The 23,827-nt window shown below is 42.7% G+C and overlaps 1 protein-coding gene across 10 annotated transcripts in view; it reads right to left on the bottom strand.

Annotated features, from left to right (window-relative positions):
* The window catches only part of cadpsb (Ca2+-dependent activator protein for secretion b), a 92,424-nt gene that overhangs the window by 63,697 nt on the left and 4,900 nt on the right, over positions 1–23,827 (bottom strand). For all 10 annotated transcript variants that reach the window (XM_054783782.1, XM_054783776.1, XM_054783783.1 and 7 more), the window contains exons 2-3: positions 7,667–7,780; positions 3,774–4,106 (exon numbers count right to left, since the gene is read on the bottom strand). In XM_054783782.1, the coding sequence (XP_054639757.1) occupies positions 3,774–4,106; positions 7,667–7,780 (447 nt within the window). The remainder of the gene's footprint in view (positions 1–3,773; positions 4,107–7,666; positions 7,781–23,827) is intronic.

The raw sequence follows: 23,827 nt of genomic DNA, 5'->3' as shown, positions 1-23,827 counted from the left end.
CAGACTCTATGTGACTCTGTGGAGACGCTACACTGTGCCTCCGTCTGTGGTCATACCAGAGAGGTGTGGCTTTTCATGCGTAATCATTGATGATAAGCACACACTATGACTGTAGCAAACAGCAGCTATCAAAACACTACACTACACTAAAGTACATCATGCAAAGGTTTTAAATAAGAGGATTTCTTGTACTGTGACAGCGCAGCTCAGCAAAAAGTAGCAAAATAGTCCTGGCAGTAGGTGAGAGTGAAGCTGGAGGTCAAGCTGGAGGTGAGTGCCTGCGTGAAGCAACAAGCACCCGCTGCTGATCCCTCAGCACCCCAATCTCTGCACACCCACAACTACTAAAAGGTCATCGTTGTCAGCGCGCCTACGGGCGTAACGTAGTCGGACAGGCAATCTCACCACAAATAAGAGCGGCTAAAAGGTACGTTCCTACCCTGATGGCCAAGCTTACAGCGCGCAGTGTCGCTAAAGGTGGCGCCGTCGCAGCCAAGCGCAGGTCAAAGGTGAGGAAAGAGGCAAGAGATCAACAGCTGGACTGATGTCAGCCCCCCCAGATGAATACAGGGACATGAGCAGCAGACAGCAAGGCCAGCCACAGGCGTTTTCATATGCACAGCAAAAAATGGCGAGGGTAGGTTGAGAGCTGAATGGAACCAGGAGGAGCTGAAGCATCTGTTCTATATTTAGACCCGCATGTGTGTGTGTGTGTGTGCGCGTGTGTGTGTGTATGTAAAAACAAAGTTCACTAGTGGCAAACTAGACACTCTAATTGGTGCCAAAATTCCATTAAATAAATCAAAAGCCATATTTTTTCTTTCATCCTTTTTTGTTTTAATTAGTTGCATTATACCAACAATGCCACGTGTTGCTGTGAATGTGACACTGTTTCCCTCCAGGCATGCAAAGTCACAAATTCCTTTTCGACCGACACTTCTGCTCTAAAGAGGAAAGTGATGTACAGCTCTGTGGGGGGAAATGTCTCAACTTAATGAGCGTGGGCCTCACAGTGACTCCCAGGCCTGAGTAATTTAATCAGCCTCTTAAGAGTGGGCAAACATCCTCCTAAGTACCAGCCGGCATAAATATTGATTATTAAAACACCACTAAATGCATACAAAATTGTAAACAGCTGATTTAAAAGTTTGCATTCGAAACAAATATTCATTTAAATTATAACTACGCGGTCTACTCTTGATTTTATCTGTCTGGACGTCAAATATAAAGTGCTTTAAGCAAGTTTTAAATTGTGTATACTTTATGCAAATACATTACTTTTCTTGCAAAGCAAAGGCATCCATCCATTTTCGATGCCGTTTGTCCTCACTAGGGTCACGGGGGTATGCTGGAGCCTATCCCAGCTGACTTTGGGTGAGAGGCAGGGTACATCCTGGACTGGTCACCAGCCAATCGCAGGGCCACTGCACTTTTCCTCTAAAGGGATAGTTGGGATTTTTTGAAATGAAGTTGTATGACATCCCCATCAGCAGTGTAGTACATCAACGGTGACTTTACTCCCAACGTGGTTCCGTGATCTCAGTTCTGGTCGGATTTTGGTGATGGGTTAGTTGCTGGGGCTACTTAAGTGAACAGTTTGGCCTCTCAAAAGAATACACACTCAAAAGAGTAATACTGTACATTTGCATTACGGGACCAAGTGGGGGGTAAGTCACCGTTGATGGACTTACCGTTGATGTCATACAACTTCATGTAAAAAAAAAAAAAACAACTCTCCTTTTAAGTTAATGCCAACAGTTTCAAATGAAATGATATTTAAAAAACCTTGCATGATATCTTTCCATTGTGCAGGCGTACCTCAGGGTTGTCCATGGTGGCACCGTAGCCAGATAAAAAGTAAAGCACATGCCAGTCAATCAGTCTGTATTCTGCAGAAATATCCTCTTCCAAATTGCAAAAAAATGTAAATCCCCAATTTCCACTGAATCCCACACAATCCACCAAAACGTTCCATTAAATCCCAGCAGCCGTGAGTCTCGCTGACGGGATTGCCTACCAGTGAGGATTTTATCATTTAGCTCAATTGATAGTGACTTTGCTTACTGAGGAGCTGCTGAAAGTCACCATTAGACGGCTGTAATATATTCATTACAGCTGCAAATGGAATAAGAAGAGGCGCCGAAAAACAGCTAGAGTAAGCATCTGCAAACAAATTGTTTTTATGCAAATGTTCCATTCATCGATAGCCAAATTGGAGGTGTGCAACACTTGCAGTAAGGGTGGATGATCTGTACGTTGACTTTCTGCTGCTCACTGGCCCTGCAGTGATGTTACTCAGTGGAGGCTATGGATGCAGATTTGTGACCTCATACCATCAACTGTGCTTGTAGCTCATCCAAACTAGGTTAAGCATCTTCAAAGGCTTCCGAAAGGAGGCTATGGAAATTTCTTACAGTGCAGCATTACAAGCACGGAGCTAATGAAGCCCACTGAGCCCATATTGGGCTCCGCCAAACCAGACATTTAGACAATACTGAGCGTCCGCTGTCATCCAACATCTCCACATGATCCGCTCACAGGATGGACTGGCTTGATCGCAATAAGTCCACTAACTTTTAAGCTCCGCCGGCCTCCTGGTGATATCAAGAGTTAGGTTTATAGCCTTTAAATAAACACATGTAAGAGCGCCAGAGGTTTCATTCACATGGCACCGAGATAAGACTTTAATGGTGCTTCCTGAAGAAGGAATACATTAGTGCCGCTTTCAACATTCCCACAGAGAGCAGGAAAGACGGCAGGATAAGACACTTATATGTCACACAAGCCCCCGGCCTGTAATCTCAACGTATCCACCCCCCCAATGAAGCATTGGACAATACCCGTAACAGATAGCTGACAAGTTCAAGCAACACGAAGAGATTGTCTTTTTGCTCACTCAAAGGCCTCTTCTATAGATGTGTAATCTACTTTTAATCCACTTTGACAATTTCAAATTAATTGTGTGACAGACACTTTCAGACGATAAATAAGCTAAGCTAATGCTAACAAAACACAAAACATTATGTCTTTAAATACCGACAAGCTGTGTAAAGTTTGAGCAAGTTTGGTTGAAAAACATCAAGCAAAATATCTTAGCAGGCGTACGTAATTGTCCATAAGTCATTGACTATTTGTCTAACGATTATAAAACTTCAAAGATATTTGTACTCTTCAGCACTCTGCTAGCGACCCCGCCTCCACCCACCGAGGCAAAGACTACACTGTACGACTCATAGAAGGGCTCACTCCATTCATGCCCTTGTTCTGTGGAACAAACGTGCCAAGGTGCTGAAACCAATGCACAGAGTGAACTCTCTTCCTGCCCACTTGGAGGCGGGAGACGAGGAAAACAGACACGCATGCACATGGCAACATACGGAGGCCGGCAAAAGCATCGAGTTGCGTGATTAATTAATTTCTTATCATCCCAGGCCGAGTGCCCACGAGACATTTTTTTCTGAATTTTCTTGTCGCGCTTTCATCTTGCGAGATCTTGTTACACAAGATCTTGTGACACTCCTAATTTTAAGCATAACCCAAAGGGGGTGCCACAAATGAGGAAAAATGAGGACGCCGTATGGAGTGTGTTACATATTGTGGCTTTAAAGGCAAAGCGTGAGTGGAAAAGCAATGGTGGAAGCTTCCATATGATTAAAACAATGGTGGTGATATCATTTAATCTTCTTACAGTAAAATTTCAACCATCCCTGTGGTGGTCCAACACCATACCCCTTAATGGGCTCATTTATTTGCACGTCTTAGAGCGTACGTACCTGACAGGCTTGATAAAGCAGCTGGTGCTCAAACTTTTTGATGCCCAGGATATTCTGAAACATCTCGTACAGCTGGTCCTTGCTCAGGATGAGCTCAGAGGCGGCGCTGGCCGTCATGCGCTGCTGGGCCTTGCGTGGATCCTCGTCACCGCGGTAGATGGTGTCAAATTTGGCCATCCAGGAGCTGAGCACCGTCTCCTTGCTCAGGCCGTCGATCTCCGGGAGGCTGCGCACACGCTTCTCAATGTGCCTCTTGAACACTTCCCTGAAGTCGCTCGCAGAGAAGCCACCGCTCTGGACCATTTTAGCCACGCGGTCGCTCTTTAGAAACACCTTTGTTGTGAGACACGGGAGATAAGGATGCAAAATGGTTATCGTCAAAGAGCATTGCGGGGTTAAATGGTGAATTGTAACACACCTGCACAACCACACTTAAGCTGTGCTTTTTCCTACTTGTGTATTGGAGTGCATGAAAAAAGATGTCTGTGTGTTTGTCTGCAACAGTGCAAATGTAGCTATTCCAGCTTTTGAATGAGATTACCCTTCACGCCAGCATGTTCATCAACACTGCCGCCAGCTAATGACAGCCTGACAGCGACAGACAAGATGACAGCATCAGAGGAACAATGAGGCCCACTGCTTTGTCACGAAGACATTTTGTTCTCAGCATCCAATATGGCTTCAAAGCATTTGGCTTTTTAAATACGAAAAGGGTTACAGCCGATTGATTCACAGATTCTGATCATTTTTATTAGAGGTTCACGATATCTTTTTTTTCAAAGCAATACCAATAAATAATATAAGTATATATGTAATATATTAATATATGTATAGGCATATATATATATATATATATATATATATATATATATAATATAATATAAATATCATGACATTACTACTAGCACATCACTACTATCAGGAGAACCAGACTATAGAGCAGAGGGAGCCACCTGCTGTGGCCCAGCAAAGTGCACTATATTCGGACACATGCTCTGAGCAGCCGGTGTGACGCCACGGAGGTCTCTGGCAAACCTTTCGCACTTTTCAAACAGCGTAGCACTATAAGCCCCCAGGCGTCGTAGCTTTGATGGCGTTTCAGGTGGCTGATAAGGTTTTTGTGTGCTTGATAGGTTTTTTTCCCCTCATTGTGGAGCATTTGGTAGAACTAGCACACGAAATGTCTCTCTTAAAGTGAATGTTTGTTTACAAGAGGAAAAAGGAGCGCTTGATTTGCTCGCCCGCACAGTACTAGTAATCTCCCCTCATCAAGTGTTTTTAAATTAGCGGTTATCGCAGCTATTTTAAATGTTATCGGACATCATAGTCCCCACGTCGGTCCAATAATTATTGTGCACACCTAACTTTTATTATCAAACCAAATGTATTTATGATTAAACAAGGTATAGATTCATCACAATATTTCTTTATTAGGCCTACAAATGACTCGTTGGAGAGACTATGTCTCTCAACTGGCCTGGGAACGTCTTGGGATCCGCTGGGAGGAGCTGGACCAAGTAGCCAGGGAGAGGGAAGTCTGGGCCTTCCTGCTTAGGCTGCTGTCCTCGCGACCCAATCTCGGATAAGCGGAAAAAGATGGATGGATGGACTTAAATGAATTATTACATTAATAGTTTATTTAAATTATGAATGTATTTAAATGAATAATGTATTTAATTATTAATTCATGAATTGTCTTGTATTCTTTATGATATTAAATGAAATACGCTACTTCTTCAAATTTCCAAGACACATTAGGTGAATTTGGGCAAAGTATAGGTATCGTATCGGTATGGCCGATACCAGCCTGAATTTTACTGAATTAGTGTCGGATCGGAAACGAAATCAGTGGTATCGCACATCACTAATCAGTAGTTGTTATATGCATGCTCTGTGGCGCAACAACCAGAATTTTTTTGCCTCTCTTGCATTTTGGCCAATAATATTGTAATGTTGTTCTCTGTGTGTTTATATAATTGTAATTATTCCGACAGCAGCAATTTTCCCAGCTTTTATTTGGATTTGCGCCATTAATAGATGATTGACTGGAGAGACTTTAGAGTACCATGCTGATGGTCAGATGACCTTTTCACTCCAACCTTGTCATGTATGAATGTATCACCCTCATTTACATTTGCATAACGCATAGCATACTACATCAATGACGAGCTGCCACGTGTAGGTGAAGCTCTAATTAACCCCCATAGCCATCTCCTGACTATAAGGATTTATCTGCAGTTTTCCCATTATGCCGTTGCTTGTTTTTTCTACTAAAAAATTGACCTTGTAACATTCCCTACTATGTGTCATATCTCTATAGCATGCATGGTAATAGCGACTGGCTTCATGTGGACTGAAGAGTGAGCTTGGAAAGAGGGCTGTGTCAGCCACATGGGCTGACTCATAATCTGCACAGTGAGAAACCTCAGCCACCATTTTATCACTCAGCCGCATGAATTTCAGCATTTTGACATGCAAACTGGAGCAGTTCTCTTTTTTAATATATAATATACCGCCTGAAAACTGCACGGCTCAACTCTGAACATGGAGTGCCGGATACCAGGCGCAGGGGCGCCACCAGGAATTCTGGGCCCCATGAAAAAAAATCACCTTGGGCCCCCCCTCAGGCATCTGTAGAACCTTAACTAACCCAACAAGAGCTTTACATAACTCCAACTCTGACGGTTTGCAAATGTCTTGCTTCTTACTGTTCAGTACTACCAGTGTAATATTTGCTGCTGTGAGTTGTAGTAGCATGCGAGTCACTCCTTGATGCAAGAGAACATAAAAGTGCTTAAGGCATCTTTTACAGTTGCACGCCAATTTCATTTGTAAAATTCCAAAATATTTTTAACTTTTAAGAAAGACTTAAAATAAAGCCTGCATATACAAAATGGAATGGAATCATTATGTGGAAAAGTAACTTGTTTGAATTTCTGCCATCACAAAAATATATATATAATTTTTGTAATTCCCACAGGCTCCTTGCAGTGATGTAAGTGACATGTCCTTGAACACAGCGCTGCTCACCTTCTTCACTGGGACAAGGAGGGGTAAAGTTACGGGGAGGCAAAGCTGCTGCTGACACATTTGTTGTTAAATCTGGCAACTGATTTAATAATACATGCTAAACATTTACCTGCACTGATTAAGTGTGTGAGATGTAGGCTAACACAACATGCTAACACTGTTAGTTTATTTCATTGTGGACATTAAGCTAACAGGATACACAGACTGACGGGTGACATATTAGCACCGTTTTTGTTTGCTTCTCTTTTCTCACCTTTCTCTCTTTCCTTTTTTTGACTCCCAGGCTTTATTTGACTAGGCACAGGCAACATCCTTTCACTCTTCTCTGCCACAACTGCCGTAGTTGCGAAGCACGGTGAAGGTAGTAGTGGGCCAAACCATTTTCATGTAGCTATGTGGGGCCGATTGTATTCGTGATCTTGTCTTTTTGGTCACTACCCAAAGCTCATGACCATAGGTGAGGGTAGGAACATAGATCGACCTCTAAATTGAGAGCTTTGCCTTTCGGCTCAGCTCCCCTCCTCACCACAACAGACAGATGCGGAGTCCGCATCACTGCAGACGCCGCACCAATCCGCCTGACAATCTCCAGACAGCAAAATTATTTTACCTACTGTATCTACTGGGGGCCCTGTCAGTCAGGGGCCCTTGGAATTGTCGAAACTTTTCCACCCTTTACGGCGCCCCTGACCAGGCATGCCTAAAATTGCTGCAGCCACAGTTTTTTGCACTTCTATCATCAGCAGAAACGTACAAATACATGTATTGAGTCGTAGATGAATTCAGAAAGTCATCCAGCCTCTGCTCTGAGGAATAATAGTTGTGATTGAGCGTGTGCTGCTGTGATTATGGTGTGCTGGTACCTCATAGTAGCTCTGCACAGCGTTGATGAATGCTTCATCTGCCACAATTTGCGTGTCTCCATTTAGGAAGGCCTGGAAGCGATCCTTAGTCTGCTGAAGCTGCTGCTTGGTTATCTGTGGAGGCAAGGGCAAACAAGACAACATTAAAACTAGATTAGACAGCACCGTCAAAATGAGCGCGAATTGGCTTAAACAATGCTAACCAGCCACTTTTTTTTGTATTGTCTGTATAGCCCGCAAATCAGCCCAGGACTTTATCTCCAACTCCACTTGCGGGTGTGCTCAGCACTGCCAGGCCAGCTGGGAGATGTAGTCCACCCCTGCATCCTCATTTGGGCTGACATGCGCTCGCTCCCAGTTTGCAATTTTAAGGACAGGAGCTATTCTGGGTGTACAAAACACACCAAGAGGCACAAAAGTAGGAGAAGCTCAATGACAAAGCTCTCCGCACCCAAAAACAACGCAGACAAAACAGAACTAAGTCCAGTTCATCTTAGCTGATTGGATCTGCAATCTTACTCTTCCAGGCGCACCCTGGACTCAGGTGCGAGCGAGTAGCGAAGATTGACTGTTAAATCGAGAGCTTAGCTTTACGGCTCTACTCCCATCTTTACCCGCCACCGCTGATGTAAAGCCTGCAGCTGTGCAGCCACGCTTCAATCAGCAGTCAATCTTAGCTTTTTTTTTTTTTTTTTTTACATCACATTCTTTACATCCCTTATGAATAAATCTCAAATGTTGCTGACTTCCTTAATATGCACTAACTAAACTTTTCATCTTTTGTTGAAGACATGGCACACTGAAAGCTGATGAAAGCTCAGCAGCATTTATTTATTGTTAGAAAGTCTACTGCACAAAGAAAATGTCCTTGTGGGGTCTGGAGATGAAATTCGAAATTAAAGTTTTGCTCTGCTGAGCGTCTTTCCTATAGTGAACACAGCACTGGCAAGTGGGGAAGGCAGTGGGGGTGTAGCGGTACGCCATAATCACGTTTCGGTTCAAACCTCGCTTTTAAGCTCACGGTTTTGTTCAATTTGAGCCCGGTTAGGAACAAAACAGCTGTAAAACTGCAATTATTCTCTTATTCTTTTTTGTTAATTTTTTTGTGTGTGTCAGAAACTGATGAATTGGATTTACATTATTTCATTAAAAATTGCTTCGATTGTTGTATGTTTTGGTTTTCATCTGACCTTTTGGAACTAATTCATCACAAAAACAGAGGTACCACTGTACTGTGTCACGAGACACCCAACTCACAAGACGAGACAACGCAGGAGATTGGGTCCACGAGAACGAGACGACATTAATTAATATTAATTTTACAATGAAAAAATATAACTGGACAAATAAACATTTTTATTTAAGACACAAAACAATTCAGGTGTGTTTTGAAATATTTACTGTTCCACAAATTGATGCAAAATTATATTATTGTTTCATTTTTTGAGACCATTCGTACTGTCTGTCCAACGTTTGCAGCATTTCTTGAAATGCTGTCTTTTCAACTGTATTAAAGAGCAGCATTTCTTCGGCGATGTATTAAACTACACTCTCTGTGAACGCACACCCTTTTGCACTGTTTTTTTTCTATTTACTTTGCTGATCAAACGTCGCAGTGAGTGTTGACTGTCGGTGTGTAGGTTTTTCCCAGCTGTGAAAACTGGGTGGGTTGGATATACAGGTATTTAGGTGGGCAAGTTCATTTTGTTTATCTTACCATCACTTTCAAACAAATTCAGCATACTGGCTCGTTCGTGATGATGGGCTCACCTCGCTCATTACTGATATTCCCACAAGGGGGCTGTAGCATTTGCAATCATCTTTTTTCTACCGAATTTCTCCTACTTTGCAATGCTCTTCCCCCCCACAGAGACAAAGCAACTATATGACTGACAAGAGGTCTCACTCCATCTCACAACGTTCTGTGAAGTGTCTAGGTGCTGAGCCAAATGCACAGAATGAACTTCCTGCCTGTTTTGGAGGCCACAGAGCAGGAAAACAGACACACACGCACATGGCAATATACGGAGGTTGGCAAAATTATCGAGTTGATTTTAATTTATGGTGTTGTGGTATGGTGTATTTATTTCTTTGTTATCGCAAGAGTTTTTTTCTGAACGAGAAATCGCATCACACCCCGACGTTATAATCGTTTACAAGCTTCCTTTTTAGGAAAGTGCCGTAACGCAGACAAGTGTAAGAGTTTGATGTGTGTGAATTATTGTTTTATTTTTTAGTAAAGCCAAGTTCCTTATTGACTGAAGTGCATCATTAACAGTTCCAGTTTGCAGCCCCGTTCCCCATCTCTACTGAACAATGGGGCACACAGCTTTCGTCTAAGCCACTTGTGCTGGTCCGGTTATGTGTTTCACCGGGAAGGTCAAGTATTCCCAAACTTTAATGACGAAAGAGGTGGTTTCAAGCTCTGGCTTCTTCTTGGCACAATCGTTAGCCATGACTCCCGCGAGCCAAAGCCTGGGTTGCAGTGTATTTGTTTACCAAGTTGATAGCTACACTCCTCACTGTTCGATGTGAGAACTCTGTGCATCGCTGTACCGTACCGAATGTTCCGTACAAGAACATCCAATTACGGAGACCATTACACCCCGAGGAGGCTGGCGCTGGTGGCCCCAAAGCCAGTAAAAGGAGCTTTGCATATTGGACAGTCGGAGAACAATACTCCATAGGAATGGTCATTTTGCATCAGCTTGTTGCATAATTGAGTTGCTAATACGCTTACCATATAATTTAAAGTGCGGCCAAATGAATACAGACACTTAACTTTTAACTCCTTTTTTTCAATATTGAGATATTTTATATGCACATAAAGAACCTAATTAAAATATTATCCCTCTCTGACACCTTCTCCCCTTTGTTTCACCTCTCTCAGGTCTAAATGCCCTTGAATTGATTTAACACATGCTAACAGAGTCAGTGACCTGAAAGTCAATAGCGAGACCATCTCCCAGTGACAAATGCTGTCTACACTTCAAGCTGTTGTGTATATCATACAAGCACAAGGGCCGCCTGGCAATGTATGTGGGTGTGTGCATTTGGAAGTGACAGACTTTGGCGTGGGAGAGAGATGGAAAAGCATTCCATATCATGTGCCTGTGAGGCAATCTCGATAACATCTGCGTGCCTGTCACACTCCCCCAACCCCCTCCTGTCAGGTGAGAATAAATGAGGAATATAACATAACATTTCTCTGTCGCCACCAAAGCCAACCATAAGAGAGTGATTTTAGAGAAGCCCCTCTCTCTAGAGCAGGGGTGCGCATTCCGTCGATCGCGAGCTACCGGTTGACCACAAAGATAGTGTGAGTCGATGTTGCCGTTGCGCCTCCACGGCAGAGTCAGTGGTGAACAGACAAGCAACACACGGAAATGCAACTTTCATCTTTATTATTCTGATTGCGGATAAACTAACTCAGCAGTAAGATGCCGAAGTCTCTAGCAAATGTTATCTGTTCACTTGTAGCGGCTAGTTATGTAGAAAAAAAGTCAATTGTTTGATGGCTTGGCTTTGCATCCTGAACTCCACCATAGAAATGCGTGTTTTCTTACACTTTTGTTACACTATTATTTCATGATGAATTGGAAAATGTGCCAAATTGCTGAAACCTTTTCAATACGTTGCCTTGACTTCGGCTGGATTGTCTTTTGCATAATAGTTTTCATATCTTGTGTATCTGTAATGCCATTCATCCATCCATCTTCTATCGCTGATCTGAGGTCAGGTACCTACACAGGGAAGCCCAGAATTTGTCCAGCTCCTTACCTCCTGCGGATCCTGAGGCGTTCCCAGGCCAGTTTAGAGACATAGTCTTTGCAACGTACCCAGGACACGTTGGAAAGACTATGTCTCTAAACTGGCCTCCTACCGGTCGGACATGCCCTGCACACCTCCCCAGGGAGCCATCCGGGAGGCATCTTGACCAGATCCCTGAGGCACCTCACCTGGCTCCTCTCAATGCGGAGGAGCAGTGGTTCTACTCTGAGTTTCTCCCGTATGACAGTGTTTCTCACGTTATCTAAGGGAGAGCCCAGCCACCCCACAGAGAAAACAAATTTGCACCCATTATCTCGTCCTTTCGGTCACTACCCAAAGATCATGACCATAAGTGAGAGTAGGAACAAAGGTGGACTGGTAAATTGAGAGGTTTGCCTTTCGGCTCAGCTCCTTCTTCACCACAACGGACCGCTGCAGAGCCCGCATCACTGCTGACGGCGCATCACTGCAGATGACACACCAAGCCGCCTGTCGTTCTCACATTACATCTTCCCCTTGTTTGTGAACAAGACCTTGAGGTACTTAAACTCCTTCACTTGGGGCAGGATCTCATTTCCGACCCAGAGATGACACTCCACCCTTTTCCGGGCGAGAGCCATGGACTTGAACTTGGAGGTTCTGATTCTCATCCCAGCCCAATGGGGTTCAAGTAAAAAAGTTAACTATAAAGAGAAAAAGTGATGTTGGCCTTCTTTAGTGTGGTGACGCACATATTATGCCGCCTATTAAACTAGAATGCCGCCCCCCATGCAAACATTTATGAATTCACGGAGGCAGTACAGTCCACTCTTAGCAGCGTGCTTTCGGTTCCGCCCAGGGTGGAATTTTCTAATGTAATCATTAGTTTTGTCCCTACTGTGGTTTGTCCTGCGACAGACTATTAATCTCTTCATCAGCGTTATTAACATCGCGTGCATGAGAGAGGGAGACGGCTGATTGGAGAACCGCACTGATTAGTGATCATATTGATGGGCGAGCGGAAAGTGCCTACATTTTCATCTGTTTCCACATTCCCAAGACATATTTTTCCTACTTGGCGCTTATTGATTCTCCCTCTATGGCTCTTATCAAGATTGCAGCACAGCCCGGTGATTCATTTGGTTGCAGTGAAGTAAACATTAATCACCCCTCGCATATCAATAGAGGAGCCAGGCAAGGGCATTATGCACAGGAACTTTATTACTGTTCAAAACTCTTTGACTTCAAGGCTTAACTAGGTGCCTTATGCAGTTAGGTGAGTCACGGTGACCTAATTAAGAATATTCCTCCAAACTTAGATTTGCGGTATCATATTGTTATTAGCACTTGTGTGTCCGTTTTTATGTTTGCTGTGTTACATTGCAAAGAATTGCTTCCCCCATAGCTTCCTGCATGCATGGCATAGCTCTGACGGGTGGATTAATGGTCCAAATGAATAAAAAATATAATGCAGCCCGGGCACTTCAGTGTGCTGAATCACACTTCCTCCTCTCACGTTGAAAGTTGATGTTAAATTGTGGCGGTTTCCAAAATTAAAGAGCTACAATACGGATGTGCAGTACATCAAGTGAGTATCATTTACTTGTGCAGGTGCAAACTGTAGCGGAGCAATTTAATGAAAGTGTAAAATGAATGAAGGGTCTGCAGGATATAGCAGCACCAAAGGGTGAGAAATAGGGCAATAAATCTTCATAGAAAACAAACACAAAAAATATACACCCAAGCAAGCGGCTCTAAAACCATTGAAAGCTCCATAAATACGGTGAAGATAAAACTTAATAATTACAGTGAGATCTCAAAGTTATGATGTGCGCTCACCAGCCACAACATTTGGTATGCTGGCACAATGTAATGAGATCAGGAGTGTTTCGTGAGGGAAAGCATCTGTCTTTGCAAAGAAAATACAAATGAAACCTGTATTTATTATTGTTGTTGGAGTTCGCAGTTAGGAATGGGCCGGTTACCGTTTTCCCGGTATATGAAAAAGTTTCAAAAGCAGCAAAATTGTGCATCAGAAAGTTTTTTACGATACGAGAGAAAGTGGAGGTCCAGCGCGGCCACTACGTGGAAATACGTTGTCACATCCTGTGTTATTCCTCGCAGTCAGAACCAGGCTTCGATGTGTTGCCAAAAGCCGTTAGCTGCCTCGTTAGCTGGTACGGCCACGCTGTTGTCAGTCGACATATTACTCACGTGGAGGGTCACCAAATGTGGAGATGTAATTGAGAAAGAGACAGGAGTGGAGGATAAGTGGTATAAAGCTTTTATTCTCCACTGGACCAGGGGCGAACTTACCATTAGGCAAACACAGGCAATTGCTTGGGGGCCCGAGATTTCCAGGCGCCCCCAAATGTCCCATAAAAAGGAGATTATTGATGTTTCTCTTCAATATAAAGTACATACACTAGGTCCCCAACTTACGAACACCCGACTAGCGAACACTCGCCGATACGAACACAAGCCGACTGGTTTATATTTTATTTTATTTTGCCTTGTAGTGCTTAGGAATCAGTATGTATACTGCTACTGTACATGCTTGACCAGTAGAGGGCACTGTGACACTGCTAATGGGACCAAGAGGCAGCCTTAGAGCTAATGAGACCAACAGACGCTGGGCAGAGAAAGCTTCCGGTAAAGCTAGGAAAGCTAGGTTTTAGCTGGATGATACAACCCGGACAGAGCGTGTGATTAAAGTTTATGAAGAGTTAATAAGCCTGCTTAATTCTACACCACCCACAGAACACTACCTCTTTTAGAAGAGTCTACCGACGACAACCATTTGTCCTTTTTTTCAATATCTCCTCCTCATCACCTCTCCTCCTAGTGTATTACTGTTTTAGTCTTAATTCACATGCTTCAAACTACATCCAGCAACGTAATCTTTCATAAACGTCCCTTCTCATGTAATGGACTTTTCTATTCCAGAAGACAGGAGCGAAACAAACTTCTTGGCATGGCGTTACCCCAGTGGCACAGAGGAGAGGAGAAGGCGAGTAGAAAACAAACAGTTTTTTTTTTAATCAAAACTGCCGAAGGTGTCAACCTTTTTCAGTCACAACAAACGTACACATGAGGACAGCAGCACCGTTTGTCAGTGTCAGCCGAGGAGAATGCAGTAGATGAAGCTGAGAGTGATGCTTTTCATCACAAAGATGTGAGTATTAAAGCGGTAAACTATTAAATGTCACTTATTGTTCTCATCAATTACAGTAAAAGCATTGAGATGATTCACTTGTTAGGTAATAATAATCCCCCAGGAGGATTTTAAGGACTTTATCTATTTCAGGAAATAAGCGAATGTTCTCATCTTCACACTTGTTAGAAGACGATACACATTAATATTTCACATCCTTTTTGGGGGGGGGATATACCTGAAACCTGACTATGTAACTAGCAACTTAAACTGCTAGGTAACTGTAACAGATTTCAAAAGCAGGAGAAAAGTGGCCTAAATTACATTGTCACATTTAGTCATTTTTTTTAATAGAATAAAAAAAGGAGGATGTGGAGGGCCCCAAAGACCGGGTTTGTCTTGGGCCCCCAAATCACTGCACTGCCACGATGAAATAATAACTTAACATTACAAGTTTGTTTTTTTAGATGCTTTTTGTTGTGACCTTCTTGAGCCACTTGATTGCATTTCTTTGCATGTTGCTTTGCTTTTTGTTTACTAAGAAAATATTTTTTGTGTTGTGACTTGAGTTGCAGGGAAAGACGTCATTTTATTTTAATTATTAGTTATTTAGAAAGAATACAGGTATTTTTTGCTATTTATTTAAAATACATATGTTCCAATTTCATCGTGTTATATACTATATCATATATTATATTATACTGTATTATATTATATTGACTTTTTTCTCTTTTCAATAAAGATATTTCATAATGACACATTTTAGAGATGTAATTATTATACCGTGAAACCATCAAATCGGGATATTTTTGCCCAAGGTTATCTCATTCCGGCCCATGCCTATTTGCAGTGGGTATGAATTTGGCAGAATTTGTGATTCAGCGCCGCTCTTGTATTGGATCTCAGTGGATGGTGCATGTGTACTTGATGAAGTGGCACTGAGTGTATATCAGCCTAAAGACGGGAAGTCAGTTAGGATAACATTTATTAATGCGCACAGAAATGTTTGGCCACAAACCAGCTGCCTTTCTTGCTTTTCAACAACACAAAGCACATTTCATGTCACATTTGCGCAAACAGCACAAGTACATGACAGCTGCACAAAGTCAAACACCAAAAAAAAGCCGAGCACCGTGAAAGCCACTGTGATCATAAAAACCACAAAAACACAAAGACAGGTGCTTAGGCTATTCACCCCAGAGCAGACGTGTTCATGTGCGTTTGCACCAAAACACACAAATGCAGCATTGTGTGAGTAAACAGCGCTTGTCGGGGTCAGCAAACAGCCAGGTGTGTGCACTGCAGACGCGCTCCGTACACAGTGCGGTCATACTACTAGTCGTGACGCTTCTGATGCGCACGGGGGAACACGGTGTTCACCGCCAGCTTAAGCCCTTTCTCGTTACAGACATCCGTTATCGCACCACCACCCACTCCCTCACAGCACCCATTGTGATTCGGCCCGCTCCTCACTCATGCAGTTACTGAAAATGAGCCCTGACACAACTACGACATGAATGGCATGGACATGTGAACTTCCATGATCAGCGGGGCCTCTTGGAAAAGGTCGCGGCAAAAGACAGCAGTCAAAACCACCGATTCATTAGCAAAAAGAAGCAATAAAGAGAATTTGACAGATGGAAAGATGCACAATATCTTTTTTTTCAAACCCAATAGCAATAACTTTCTACTTCTCAAGACCAATTTGATACCGATAACCTTTATATACCTTTTTTATATCTACATTATTTAGATTTAGCTGTAGTTTGTGCACACCTGAAGGTAATGAAGACTTAACACATTAGGATGTGACCAACTGTTGATGTGTCCTAATCAAATATCATGACATTACTACTACCACATCACTACTATCAGGAGAACCAGAGTATAGAGTGGAGGGAGCCACCTGCTGTGACCCAGCAAAGTGCACCATATTCTGGCACATGCTCCGAGCAGCCAGTGTGATGCCACGGAGGTCAGGAGAACCGGAGTATAGAGCGAGACCAGCCACCTGGCGTGGCCCAACAAGGCGCACTGTATTCGGGCACACGCTCCGAGCAGGCGGTGTGATGGCACGGAGGCCTCTGGCAAACCTTTTGCACTTTTCACACGCAGCGCCACTGCCGTTTCAGGTGGCTGATAAGGTTTTTTTGTGTCATCGATGGGGTTTGTCCCCTCATCGCGGAGCATTTGGTACAACGTCCTTGCTCTTAAAGTAAATGTTTGTTTACAAGTGAGCTCAGGAGAAGTTACGACAGGCTGTGAACGTCACAGGCAGGAGAAAAAAGGAGAGCTTGAGTTGCTCAACTGCACAGTATCGGTATTATCGGTTATTGGAGCTATTATTAATTTTAGCGGATTTATTGCTCTTGAAAGAGAGGCGGGCCTAGGGGGTTCAGAGTTTGCGTGGGTAATGGCCACAAAAGTACCCCGTGTTTTTATTAGGGATTTTTATTAAGGTTTATTGTGCCTGTTGTGAGATCATTCGCACCTGCAGTAAATGCCTGTCAAGTCTGATCAGTCAAGTGTGTCTCATGGAACATTAGAGTAACACTACTGACACCTAGTGACCAGTGTAACATACTATATTTCATTAACGTCTTTGAATGTGTCTTGAGAATGTTGTATTTTTATTTAGTTAATTTGGCCTTTTTATGCTTCAAAACACTTAATTTAGGCAACAAATCATTAACATTTCCTTAAATATGCATGTTTTTACTAATAACAGGCCATAATTCAACCACAAAACAGCATGATTTATTAATTCATATATTTTTGAAAAACTGTGATTGAGTGATGCAGCGAAATTCGAACCACAATGTGGCGAGGGACGACTGTATGTATAAGCAATCTGAGTTTGTCCGCCGAAAAATAATCTGGCCTATTTTGAGTCTGATTTCCCCCTTTACACCAAAATAAGTAAAGTCCCTGATACCTCTCGAAGATGACCCTGTAGCATGACGTGTGGCAACAACAGGTTTTTCTTCTTGAGGGCCAGGGGTAATACACTATAAGAAAAACCATTTCAATTTGTCACATATGAAACATCTGTTCAGACCTGTTAACGCTTCATGTGTGTACCCCGCTAAAGCTAGACTGACAGTCATTCAGCTGGGTGTTGTCACTTGTTGACAACACAGGAAAGAAAAAACTCAGAGCCAGAGTTTGCACCTGACAGGACGCCTGATGGTGCCCCAGGCGCCTCTTTGCCTTCTCCTGGCCTCGGCCAAAGAGCAGAGGACTGTCCATGCAGTAATGATCCCTGCACAGCTCGGACAGCTCTATCTTCTGCCTTTTAATGTGGGGGGAAAAAAATCTCCACAGCTCCTGTCACGGCTGGGTTATTTCCCACTAAAGCAATGTTTCATGCAACATAACAGCGTAGAAATGGCTCAAGGGAACATTTCGCCGCTCATGATAACTGCCCTTTGCATCACGAGGTAGAAAACATCTTATGTTGAGTTGACATCTTATAAGAAGGAAAACACGACACGACAAAACGTGTCCAACTGGAGAAAAAAGGCACACATGTTCGTTATTGCACGGCCACATGAATAAGACAAGTGTTCATTATTTCAGACTGATAGAAAAGATCATTTCGAGAAAGAATGACGGCCATTCATTCATGGAAGCTGCTCGTGATCACACATTGATTTTACACCCAAACATCTCATTTTCAGATGCAATTTCATCCGTTTGCATTTTTTTTCAAGCAAGCAGATTCCTAATTTACCAACCTTCTCGTGATGGTAAACTCGATTCCTTTTACTGACTCAAGTTTTTACGCATCACTTACTAAATTAAATCCAGAACTTGGTTCACTCGGGTCGAGTGTCGCAGCGAGAGAAAAAAAGCACGGCCACAGGGACGCTCCCATAGACATTTATACGCATTAAGCAAACACCTCATTGAGATGGTTGGCTCGTTGCAGCGAGACATTTGAATGTGGCAGATCTGCCCCTTAAAAAGATGCAAGAAAATGGAACAAACTTAATAAAGCACCTTTCTACAAAGTGTTTAGAGGCTGCGCAGCATTATGCCACAGAGTCATCTAATTCTGTTTGTAAAATGATCTTATCATGGCCAAATACAATCAAAAGTATTATTTCAGCCTTACCTGTGAAGGGTAATCGCGTAAGATCTTGTTTGGACCGTAAACCAGTCGGGGCAATTCTATGCAGAACATGATTCCTCGTTCTTTATTGCCACATCCAATATGGCGGTAACGTAGACTCATGATTTAGTACTCAATGCAGCGTCTGCGTCACCGGAGAAACTCGCACATGCTCAACAAGTCCGCCTACCCGCTCACCAACACGGCTTACTAAGCCCGTGAGCCCACGTCAGGTTCACGATTCACTTGCTGCCGTTTTGGAGCGAGTCTAGTGAGTGTATTTTCGCAGGTGCCCGGGTTTTTCGAGTCCTCTGCTAGGCATCAGAGAAGGAGCAGCTCCAGGAACAACATGTTCAGTCTGCCATTAATGTATATGACCGGAAATACTATATTTGTTCAAATCAATTGGCCTAATGGTAAAATATAAGATTTCCATAACATGGTTGAGAAACATGGAGAAAATACCATCTTCCATTCGGTCTTTTAACGTGTAGGTGGTTCGAGGCAACAGAACAAGTGCCATATGTGAACTTTAATGAAATAATGTATCGAATCACTATTGCAAGAGCGACCTATTTTCCCCGTTAAATGCTTTTATATTTATACAACCCACTTCATGCCAGATGTTGGCATGAGGTGACAGCCTGAGCTCATCCCTACACTCTTCCATGTCCTATACGACAATTACTATAGACTGAGAACACGGGATTACATTTTGTATAGCAATTTATAGAGGAAGATTGACAGGGGCCATGCAGATGAATCAGTCTGGATGGCCAAACGGGAGCTAACACTAACTAACCCTAAGCTCCTTTTAAGCTTTATGGATTTTCTCCATCATGAAACAATGTTTTATACTCTCTTCTACTCATCAGGCGTGTCAAGGTTGGGTTGGAAAATAAAACATTGTATTGGACGTTTAACACTGGCCTACACAAATTAAATTGCAGCTTTTGGATGGCAGACGGGAGCACGTCTGCTCAGCTGGGACACAAAGGTTTAATTAACACATGCACAACGGAAATAGAAATCAACTGGTGCAGGGCGGACGTCAGAATGTGAGATGCGGCGCTCAAGCACAGATGCACTCAGGCGGCGTGTGAGGGATAAAAAGAGAAAGCTCAAATCCTAAATTGTCCTGCAAAAACTCCTCAGGGTGACATTTTCATTTCGATTGCTGCGTTTCTCCTGACAACAGTTGCCTGGTGTGTTGTTCACTTCATCAGCTCCTGCTGCTTTATCATCTGAATAATAAACACGTGGCTAATCCTGGTGGTTGGTAGCAAAACCAACAGGAAAGTATGTATTTAGACAATAAATACTTGCACTCAGAGGTTATTTCTAACCCGTGTTGATTTACGCCTACACACACTGGAGGTGAGGGCCTATTTTGTGCTGCTTTTAAGCTGTCACTCTTCCTCAATCCACATCCATCCATCCCAAGCATAGATGAACAATCTTTGCCACGAATGATACGAAATCATGCGAAACCTACTTTGACCCTGACTGAAAAGCCTCTTTTATTGTCAAAGGATGTCCTTTTCCAAGGCACAACTCTATTTAAAGCGCTTACCTAATAATGCAAATCATTCTACATGAGCTCCCCTTTAGTGCCGCACTCTCATGTGACTGTTTCATACACAACGTGAGTCACTTTTACCTCTCTGGGCTCCGTCTGCATCTTCAAATGGAATCTTGCTCTTTTCTTTAGGAGGAGGAGTAAACCCGCACGTATCGGTGGATTGCCTTTCAAAACCATTTCCCCCGTAAAAAATACAGGCGGTCCTTGTGTTACAGCGTTTTGTGGTTATGACACATTCCCATGAATTGTTAATGCTGCACAGAAAGACAAAGAGAAGTAGTTAGGTGCGCGTGGCGGAAGAATACGTCGTCGCTACACCGAGGAAGGACATTTGTTCTTTATAGGTAGCTTTTTTCCCGTCTCCCATGTGCAAAAGAGTCTCTTCTGATGTCAAAGAAAAGTAAAGTGGAATTTATCGCGATGCGGAGTAAACCCACCCTGCGGACTGAGGCAAGATTGTGCGCGACTGGAGCGACTTCCCCAGGCCTACACACACACGCAGCCAAGGACACTCACACACATGCACATGCTACACACACCCTCTCCCCCATCCCACACCTTCGCCGCTTTGTCCCCCCAGTGCGAACAGGCAGGGTCCGCAGCACATGCCGAAATATGGCTGCAATTGCTGTGGCTGGATGCCGGCCTGCGCTGGAACACCTCCACCCTTTCCCCCTCCCCTGGTGCAAGTCTTTGGGTTCTTATGTTGTAAAGCGTGCTTATTTGTGCCCATGTTGCCAGGGTTTTTTGCCAGTCCCACACTTGTTCTTCCCTTTCCTCTCCCCCTTGTATCACCCAGTCATCCTGTTCTGATTCTGATTCTGATTCTGATTCTGATTCTTAAATGTTGATCAACATTGCCTGCAAGGCCGGTCCAAGACTCTTAAACACCATAATCACGGACAAAGATGGTATCTTTGAACAGCCTGTGAAACAGACAGTGATAACTAAGCAGCGTAGTGGTCTCAAATTGTTATTTTATTTTATTTTATTTATTTTATTAGTAGTAAATTTTTATTACTGTTTTGTTTAATGATTGCATTTAATCTTTTTATGAATGTATTTTCTATGTCCTGCATATGTTCTGTGTACAGTGTGAGTGACTTAGGTGCTGATTTGGGTATAACTTGGGTACAAGTTTGGAAGCTAGTGCTATGCCTAGGACCCGATGATTGTGACGTTAACGGAATCTCCTGTTAAACGTGGCATCTCACGGAAATTGACATATTGTGAATGAAATGCTGTCACATTTGTGTGGGGAAGTATTTCCCCAGTGGACTCCTCATTTCCTGAAGTGGCCACCTATCAGCAAAATAACTTGGAAAGTCATCTTTGGAGGTAATTGAGCTAACATTTTGTTGGAGTAGTAGTAGTAGTAGTAGTAGTAGTAGTAGTAGTAGTAGCAGTGACACTGGCAGCACACAACATCGACAAGTTGCACGCTTTGAGGAACAGAAGCAACACGTGTCCACGTTTTAATGTAAAATGCAAATCATTGAAGGACTTGTACTTTCATAAACAGTCAGGGATGGATGCTTAAAGTTACAAGCTAATGCACAGTTTGTTGCAAACACGTTTCTTCATTTTTCATTTAGTCCAGGGGTGCCCAAAAGGTGGTCTGGGCGCCACTGCAAAAATGGGAAAAATAAAGCGAAAGGCACTATGTAAAGAGAAACGGCTTGAATGTTGACAATGTTAAATAACACAAAGCTTTGTCTTTCATAATACTGTATGTTGAACCTTTTTAGAAAATATAGAATTCAAAGAAAACATTTACAAATATTAAAGTGGCCCCTGCATCCTTTGACTTTTCGGTATACGGCCCATGGTGGAGAACGTTTGGACACACCTGACGTAGACCAAGGACCTCCTGTATTGGCAAATTGGGTAAATTGGTGTCAGCATGAATTAACCATGTGTAGTAACTCCCATTGCAAATATTCCTCAGGCATCTTTTTTTTTTTTTAAGGAAACTTCATTGTCGCTCAAGCGTAAAAAAACGATAAAACGCTCTCCAGCAAACAATCTTCACAATTCTGGCTCATCTCTGCCACGGTCAACTTCTCTCTCAAGGTTGCATCATCTCCGGCTGCCATGTCACTGAAATACTCTTTCGACTAACAAGACACGAGTCAGTCGTTCTGTGGCTATTGTTACAGCTAGCAAACTTAAAGGAAAACTGCACTTTTCTCATGTTTTCCCCAACCTAACTTCATGCTACTAAAATGACATTTTTCCTTATACTATTAATTTATTCTTGTGAAATTATGGCTTTTTTTCCTTGCTAGATTACAACTCTTCTCTTAATATTTTGACTATTGATTGATTTTCCCATTTTTTCTGCTTTTGTTGTTTTTTTTTTAAGTTTCTTTGTTAAATTACATTTTGAGACTGTGCGGGCCGATAAAATCACAGCTGCGAGCCGCAAATGGCCCCCGGGCCTGCGTTACAGATAATTTGGTTGTCTATTCGTAGTTGTTCAAATGCTTGTTCTTGTTTCCTCGTCAGTACAGATTGGGCTCTTGAGGTATGCTGAGGTCCCATGGGATGCACCCATGATGACTGCTCAACCATGTTGAGCAGAGTTTTAAAGCTTATTTTCCCCAGAAAACTGTCCATTTTGCCATATTTTACAGCTTCTAGTACAAATGTCTTTTAGTACTATTTTACTTGGAAAAAAAGTCACTATATTTATTAATAAATGTGAAATGACAGCATTGTTATGCCAAAATATTGCATTTTCAGTGAGTGGCCGCCATGCTTGATGCGTCAGGAAGCACAGAGCTCACATAGATCCAGGCATTGTTTGAGAAATAATCCTGTTATGACGATAGTTAACAATTCCCCTACGTAATTCATAACCCTCACGAGAACATGCTGCAATTCTAGGAACACACTACACTTTCAGGCAATTAATATTCTATCATAATTTCACTCACACTCGTGGATAATTGCATTAAATTTGCCTCATTCAGGCGGTATGACATTTTATTTCCTCCACCTCAATTATAGATCCAGTCTTTCACTATATTACTTGTATTTCATCCATTAGCTTAAATGCCGTGCCTACCTTGATTAATATATGCTATCAGATAAAGTGAACAAATGCCTCGACAAAGATGCATCAATTATGTCTGCAACACACTTAAGAGCGCAAACTTCTGGCCCTGGATTTTATTTGTGTGTCTCATCGCTTTATCTGATGTATCGAAAGACAGACCTGTTTATTTATTTATTTGGGTCCATGCTCAGCACCAGTGGGGCAACCTTTATCCAAGTAGCACTTCACATTCACATCACAGAGCCTCCCTCTGGAGAGGCTGTATGCAGACACAAACAATTGTGAACCCCCCCAAAATAGTTTATTTCTTAGCTATTCGTACTGTACATTGAAATATACATGATGCATAATAATGCAAAGAACTCACAAACCCTCTACAGTCGTCCCTGGCCACTTTGTGCGCCGACTTTCGCAGCTTCACTCTATCACATTTTTCCCAAATACGTTCATTAAATGATCATAACCGTCTTGTGGTTGACTACGGCCTATTATTAGTCAAA

Source organism: Dunckerocampus dactyliophorus, chromosome 8, assembly GCF_027744805.1.
Source record: "Dunckerocampus dactyliophorus isolate RoL2022-P2 chromosome 8, RoL_Ddac_1.1, whole genome shotgun sequence".
Classification (NCBI taxonomy): domain Eukaryota; kingdom Metazoa; phylum Chordata; class Actinopteri; order Syngnathiformes; family Syngnathidae; genus Dunckerocampus; species Dunckerocampus dactyliophorus.
This window is presented reverse-complemented; position numbering and strand designations above follow the sequence as displayed.